This window comes from Erithacus rubecula, assembly GCF_903797595.1.
Source record: "Erithacus rubecula genome assembly, chromosome: 3".
Classification (NCBI taxonomy): domain Eukaryota; kingdom Metazoa; phylum Chordata; class Aves; order Passeriformes; family Muscicapidae; genus Erithacus; species Erithacus rubecula.
The window spans coordinates 129,628,430-129,636,264 of record NC_136689.1 but is presented as its reverse complement, the minus strand read 5'-3'; the positions used below and the strand labels follow the sequence as shown (position 1 = coordinate 129,636,264).

Sequence of the window (7,835 nt, the reverse complement as noted above, 5' to 3'; positions counted from 1 at the left end):
TGAAAATACATCAGACCAGTGCCGCTGATTTTATAACAAAATTATTTATAGATCCTATTTGGAAACGCCTGACACTTCTTCTAGTCCCGACAGCTAGACTTGTTCAGATAAATAAACTAAAGCACAAAAAGTTTATGGAGTGCAGACTGTCGTGTGTCACAGGCAAGAGAAGTGAACTATGAGCGCTGCTAGGCAGCGTATCTTCAGCTAGAAGCCTTCAGCACACCTGTTTCCCAAGAGAGAAAAGAGCTCAGAGTGTTAAAGCCCCCGGCACGGCACGGCACGGGCGCGGGTGCGGAGCGAGCCCGGCGGGCGGGGGCGGCCGCGGGGCCCGGGGCTCGGCGGGGCCGCTGCCGCGGGAACTTGCTCGTCTTCTCCCGCACACAGCTCCTGCCATCCTCCGGTACTTACTGCAGCCCGGGCTCCGCACGGGTCTGTTCACACGCGCTAGGCGCACAAAGTTGCGGAGTGTGCTCGCAGGCTGGTTTGTGTGCTCTCCCGGCGCTAGTTCAACTTGAAAACACAGGAGCGATCCCACTCCGAAACAAGGAGTGATAGTTTGAACAGACTACGGGGCAGCAGCATGGGCTCAAAAGGAGCGAATAAAAGCGAGACAGTGAGGAGCCTGCTCAACCCGCACCGGAGCGGCTCCCGGCTTTCGCTCACGTCCCCTTCCTCTCTGCCCATCCTCAGCCTCTCTGGCAAAGTTTCATCATCGGTCCGTACTCCGGACCCCCCTACTGCTCCCCACACCCACCTCTCTCGCGTCTCCCAAGAACGAGATAAATAAAAGTCTGTTAGAGGGAGCCCCCCTCAGGAAACTTACGTTTGATCTGCCTGGGTTTGCTCTGTTTCCTTCGGGACATTGCTGCTCGGCTGCCGCTCCTGCCTTGCTCCAGGTACAGGAGTGGAGCTGGGAGGGGACGGGGGTGGAGGGAGGGTGACAGATCAACAGACGGGATTCATTGAGAAGCCGGTGGCCGCCTTGAGATGCAAAGTCAAATGACAGAACAACAAGGAGAAGGGAAAGAGTGTTTGCGCTCGTGACGGAGGAAGAGGGAAAGAGAAACGGAGATCGGGGTGGGTGAGACGGAAAGCGAGAATGAGGGGAGAGAGAAGCAGAAAGAGCGGAGGGAGGGTGCAGGGGAAGGAGCGAGGGAGGGAGGGAGAGAGGAGGAAGGAAGAGAGGGAGGGAGAGAGGGAGGGGAGAGCTTGGCTCCTCGCTCTCTCTCTCCCTCTCCCGCCCGCTCTCTGCCGTTGCCGCGCCGCCTCCGCTGCCCGCGCCGCGCTCCGCTCCGACTGACAGGCGGCAGGAGGTGCCGGCGAGGGAGGGGGCGAGGGAGGGGCTTTCCGGGACGGGGGGGCGGAAAGAGGGGGGCGTTTGTCCGTCAGCCTTGACGGGCAGTGGCTACTACCAGCGACAAGTCCGCATGCAAATCGCCTCCTGCCTGTGGGGCACGGGCTGTCGAGGCGGGAGGCTTCAATCGTCCCGGTACTGCCAGGGCTTCTGGCGGCGGGGAGAGCCGCAACTTTCCCTAAAGAGGAAAAGGGCGAAGAAAGTCGGTGACAGCGGGCAGGCGGCACGAGTGCCCCCGCCCCGCACAGGGATCGCCGGGTGTCCCGCACGGCCGGTGTCCCGCACGGCCGGTGTCCCGCACGGCCGGTGTCCCGCACGGCCGGTGTCCCCGCGTCCCGCCCGCCGCCCGGCCCGAGCGCTGCCCGCGGCAGGAGCGGCCTTTCCGCCGCGCTGGCCCCGGGCCGGGCGCTCCCGAGCCTGCGAGCCCGGGGCAGGTTTCGCTCCCCGCCCTGCGCACGGAGAGTCCCGCTGCGCCTCACAGGTGCCGGAGTCGGCCCCGAGCCCGGCGGACGGACGGACAGACGGACGGGCGAGCGAGCTGCCCGAGTCCTTGCCTTGCGCTCCTCTGGCCGCTTGCTCGCAGCCGCGGCAGCCGGAGGAGTCCCGGCTGCGGCCATCGCTGTTTGCCCCCCCGCGCCCCCGAGCGCTCGGGTTTTGGCTCGGTGAGCGAGGGAGACAAGCCGCCCGGCTGACTCCCTCGGCTCCGTTAGTTCTGTCTTTCTAAACAGTGATAATAGTGAACATTTTTTCTTGTACGGTAGAAGCCAACATTTGACGCTCCTGTTACTGACACCAGTTCGGTATTTGGACAAAGCTAAAGCAATGCTCATGTTTACAGTCTGTGTCTTTTGACAAAATTTCTCTTGAATGTTCTTGAATAATTTCATTTACGTATCTAGTTGTAAGTGACCCACTATGAACAGACTGCTCTCTGTATCTCAGTGCATTGCCAAGCTTTGCACGCCCATTGCCACCTTCTCAGTGCTGTCAAACACGAACTTCAAAAAATTCTGGAAAAAAAACAACTATCCACACAAACCAAAGAGAATCAGCCTGATTGCATGGATGCCAAGGGAGGACATATGATACTGAAATGTCTCTATTACTGTGCTTCAAAAAATTTCAGATGACACGAGTGTAATACAACCGAAAGTGTTCCTAGAGCTTCACTGGCAGGACTTACATTCAGGTAAACTGTTAAGCATTGCTTTCAGTCTTACCTCTGTGGTCAAAATTCTCTCAGTAGAAGCAGTTTTTGACTAGATGTTTTGACACATTCTTCTTTTTGGGCTTCTTTTTGGGGCAATATTGCAGAAGTCTTCATATAAACAGCAGGAATTCTAACATAGCGATCTACTAAAATTTTCTGATGGAATCTGTGAACAGTATTTAACATTTGTTTTTGTTCAGATACTTTAAAGAATCTGATTATATAAAAAGTGTTTTCTGTTTAGCTGAACTGATTGTGGTGTGCCAAAATTCTGTTTCAATTTCTTTCCTAGAGGTGTAGGCTCTTGGTTAACTGCTAGTGTAACAGTGGTAGTGTTTGCAGGACTGTCTATTCTATGGCAATAGATAAACATGATAAGAATAGAAAAGTTAAATGCTCTGCTATGGTGGTTTTTTTAACAGAATAAGGTTCAAAAAGGAACTTACATGGATGAGATACCTATCTTTCAAAGTCAAGTTAATATTTTATCTATTCTCAGCATTCTCAATGCTCTTAAACTGCAGTCTGTTTCCCTAATTAGACATAGTAGTGTCTTTTCCTTCATATAGGTTGACCATTTATTTCTGTTTCTATTTTGTTGCCAGGCTCTCACACAGTTTTTAGTCTGCGCAGGCAATTTGACAGATACTGCTTTTAAACCTACTGTTGTTTAAATGCTAAAGAATGAAATTGAGTAATCTGTTTCCAACATTTGAATGATATATGAACTGTAACTTGTAAATCTGTCACTGTAACTTAAAAGTTAGTACACTTGATGTGGTACAAACCAGTTACAAATAAGTGATAAACAGCAATGTAAAATGAAGCAATGCTAGATAGAGTCTCTAAGTGTTTATGCTTAAATACTGTTTAGGGTAAATTACATAACATAATTTTTGTGCTGATTCCTGCTTTTGTTAATATTTAAATAGCAATGTTAGTTACATATTTTGTCTGTTCTGAGGTATTAAGGCTATTTTCTGCTTCATCAGCTCAAAAGAGTTCGTATGAAGTTGTATTATTTCTATGGCCATTCAGAGACATGTTTGATCTCTTAAAGGATTATTAAATTTAGTCATTTAAATGTATTTCAGGTCATTTTTGACCTATTTACCTAAAGTTAAAAAAGCTATTTGTGAAATGCCAAGAAAGAAACGCATGAAACATATGCCTGCTACTTCACTGTAATTAATGGTGTAAACTAATTTTCTCTCATTTATAGATGAACTCTTATTTCGTACACTTTAATACTCCGTGGAGATTGCCCATTTTCTTTGTCAGAGCGAGTAGCCTGTATATCCCAGGTGAGGGAAATCAGCAGCAGCTGGGCCAGGGCACAGCTGGGGCTCCGCACGTGGTCGCTGGCGCTGTGTCATTGTTGAGCCCATCTCTGCTGCTGCTCACAGGAGCTGCTCCCGATGAGCTCTGTGGGCAAGGACACTCACTTTTGCTGTGCCAGGGGCTGGAGTCTCATGAGCACGAGTCCAGCAGCGTAGCTTTGCCTCAGGGCTCAAGAACAGGCCCAGCATTTTCTGTTAACCTGCAGAGAGCATCGTTCAGAGCAGATCTTTCAAATCTTACAAACTACATCTCTCTCCCTAATTGTGTAATTTTCTCAAGTGCTGTAAAGTGCTATGTAGTTACAATGTTGTCCATACTAAGGTTGCAGTGCCTGTACCATTCACTGTCCCTGCCTGCTCACCTGTTGAAAGTTTCCTGTGGCAACCAGAAAATGCTCGGAGTGCTCTGCCAGCATGGCCAGGGGACCAGTGACACTACCTGGGAGGCAACTGCACCATCTGACCATGGGGACACAGGAGACATGTGTCCAGTTTTTGTGCTGAGGAATGGTGCCATCTGTCCAAAAGCTGAGGGTACAGATAATTAGGAACTGATGCAGTAAGAATAGTTTAAAAACTCTTCAACCAAGATGGTGTCTGGATGTGAGCAGTGGCATAGGACCAGTCCAGAAGATGGATATTCTTAGTTAATTACAATATCTCAAGAAGAAAGTAACCTCCCCAGAGGCTCACTTCTTAGTCGACTTGCACTTTATCACTTCCAACACTTGCTAAGATTCTACAGAGGTTTATAGAAACCCTCTGAATGGTTATCACAGTTTAAAACTTAAATTCTTAAAATGCCTATATTCTGGCAATGAAACTATGAGAAGTGCAGCTTAGATTTCATGATCTTCAAGTGTTAGCAACTTTCTTACACGTGGATAATATGCAGAATTTAAAAACAATGTCTTTAGTTGGATAAAACTTAATGATTCTTAGAGCAATCTTTCCATTCTCTCATTGAAAGGAGGAAATACTAAAATTTTGAAATATCAGAAATATCAGAAATAGCAGAATTATCCTCTTGACTAGAAATTAGGGATTTCCTTTTTCTTTTTTTTTTTTTTTTTTTTTTTTTTATAAAAAAGGAAATTAGAAGTTACACTGAGGAAATTAACTTCAGAATTCTCACATAAATCTGGATACAGATTGTATGCAAAGACACTGCTGTATAATGAAGATACCATGAAGGTTAGGCAGCAATTGATATTGGAAGAAAATATGCTTAATTTTTGTGTTGTAATATAAACATAACTGATTTATGACTATAATTACACCAAATAAGAGTGTATAACGTTAATATAGATTCTGTTGGGCTCTTAGGCTGTGATTTCCAGAGTAAGGACTTGGATTCTTCCATGATCTTAATCATAGCTCTTTAGCTCTTAATGAAAAATTAAAAGCTGTTTTTTTCCCAAGTATTATCCACTTAGAGCATTAGAAAAAGCTGGCATAGCTTTTTAGAACCTTATTTCTCTTTTTCATTGGTCAATAGTGAAGTACTTAACTAGACTGAGCATTAAATTTTTAAGGCTCAGAATAGCCCTCTAGTATGAGTATGGGACAATTCACACTTTTTCTGCTTTTGAAAAAATATGCAGTTTATTGTTATTTCACAATATGTAGATTTTCTGTGTGGTCATGCCACACATACATATATTCTAAGACAGCAAGAAAATGGACCTAAATATATCTCTGGGCAGCTGATGGATGATCAGTCTGAGCTTTGAATTTAGAAGTAAAGCTTCCTCTGGCTTTTGAAATAAAGAAGAAAAAAACTCTGCCAGTGTGTTTCTAGATGGCATACAGGGGAAAATGCTGCTAGGCTGATTTGCCAGATGCAAAGGAACCTGCAGAAGATCTGAGGATATCCAGAGAGAATGGGTGAGACCAGTGGATATGAATTGCCCTTTCAACCAGTCCTGAAGACAAGTTAAAACTGAACTGCTATTACATTTTTTTGTGAATGTTCTGCTCCCTAGGCATGAGCTCAACCCTATGGTGAAGCTCCTGGCTTCAGGATTTCAATGGATGCAGCAATGTGGGAAGCCAGACTCACAGAGTGCTGGAATCAGTGCTGAGTCAGGCTTCACATTGATAGTCCAGACCTTTGCATCCATTCTGGGAGATGTGCCAGTTTTTAGAGGCCAAACCCCATGTCCACTACATATGGAGAGGGAAGAATAGCATAGAAATGAATGGTGACCTCAGAAACTTTCTTGGATTCCTAAGCAGATTTCTCTTATAAAGGGTATTCTCTGAATTTGAGTTAATTTTTGATCGGTGCAAAGCTTAGCATTTTCGTGGTGTCAGTTTGCTGTCTCCATGTATTTATTTAGAGCAGAAATCACTGATCTCTTTTGATAGTTCAGTTATACAAGATACTTTTCATCTCACATTAAAATTTATATCTTATTTGTTACCCAAAAATAGTGGCAAAGATTATTCTTCATTTCCTGACTGAATGCTCTCTGATACTGCTAAGGTAATCTTATAGATGAACAAAATGATAGTCAACCAAATGGTTTAGACATTTTGGATAACTTTAAGTCAGAATTACAGAGTAGCCATGATCTTCATAATAATATAAAATACTCCTTTTTACTGCACAGGGCTGTAGTATTGCCTGGAAAAATATTTCATTTTCTTAATGAAAAATTATACATACAACTCAGCTCCTAATTTTGACATCCATGGTCTCTTTATAGGAAAAAATATATCAATATCAGCAGGATTCTACCACAAAACTGACTTGCACAAGCTAACCTGTCATGTGCTGTGCCTTCAGCTGGAAAATTCCATAGGTGTGGCATAGATAGAGAAATCTTTTTAAACAAAGCTGAAAATATGGATGCATGTTCACAACAAGATACTGTATCACATATGGCAGCATCTGCGGTATGGGTTGGAAGGAACAGTGTCCTATGTGGAAGAATTCCTGGATGCCTTGGTTGTCTGAAATGCAGCCCATTCACCCCACTGCTTACAGATGGCTACTGAAAACCTAGAAATGTGCTGAAACATATATAACCCCACACCACATTGCAGGTTTCTGCCAGTAAGGAAACTGCAGCTCACAGCAGCAGGAATTTACTGCTTTGGCATGTGCTTGGCCTTCAGAGGCCAGATTTGTTACAACTCAAGAGAAGTTCTCTGCTTTCCATGACTTTACCCTCCCCAGGATCATGCTACCCTTAGCACAGTCTGGGCTTCTGAGACAGGCACCTGCTCAGACATGCAAATGATAATGTAGCCTGAACTTTCCTCAAGCTGATAAACCCAGAGAGGAAGGAGTTCAGAGTAAGATATGAGAAAAATTAAGGAAAGTTAAGGAATAGTAGAATAGAAGAAACAGGAAAAAGGGAATGAACAGCTGTAGTGCTTTAAAAATCTTTATTTCTATCTTAATTTTATTTTAGATAAGCCAACAGCAGTACTTCATGTAGACATAGCACTGAAAAGATAACATTAATATTGACAAATTACTGTTTATGACTTCAGAGTGCAAGGCTCATAAAGTAGTGACAGTATAAAGTACAACCCTAGATGCAGAGTTTGAAGTAAAATAGCATTTTCTCTTCTCCTTGATCTTCTTCCATAACTGTTATGTACACTTATTTTGGAAACTATTAGTAGTGTCTCTGCTCTTGCCAAATTAGTTGTTATGGACATCTCAGTGTGCCCAGTTTCAGTGAAGGAGGTTACATACACATCATCATCTCAACAATATTCATAAAAGCATGAACAAGACATTAAAAATAGAAAACTGGAAACATATATGGTGATTCCTCTGTAAGTATCATTGTACCAGTTTACCATTTTGGCATTATAATGACATTCATCAACTTTTTTCCAACAGGTTTCTCTTCTGCTATATATCCATTGAGTAGATGTTCTTACACAAATGCACAATGATGGCTGGTAG

At 44.4% G+C, this 7,835-nt stretch overlaps 1 protein-coding gene across 2 annotated transcripts in view; it reads right to left on the bottom strand.

Moving 5' to 3' along the window:
* ZFPM2 (zinc finger protein, FOG family member 2) overlaps window positions 1–1,324 on the bottom strand; it is a 302,041-nt gene extending 300,717 nt beyond the window's left edge. For both annotated transcript variants that reach the window (XM_079300936.1, XM_079300937.1), the window contains exon 1: window positions 827–1,324. In XM_079300936.1, the coding sequence (XP_079157062.1) occupies window positions 827–866 (40 nt within the window). In that variant the 5' untranslated portion in view covers window positions 867–1,324. The remainder of the gene's footprint in view (window positions 1–826) is intronic.
* Window positions 1,325–7,835: the final 6,511 nt, after the last annotated feature.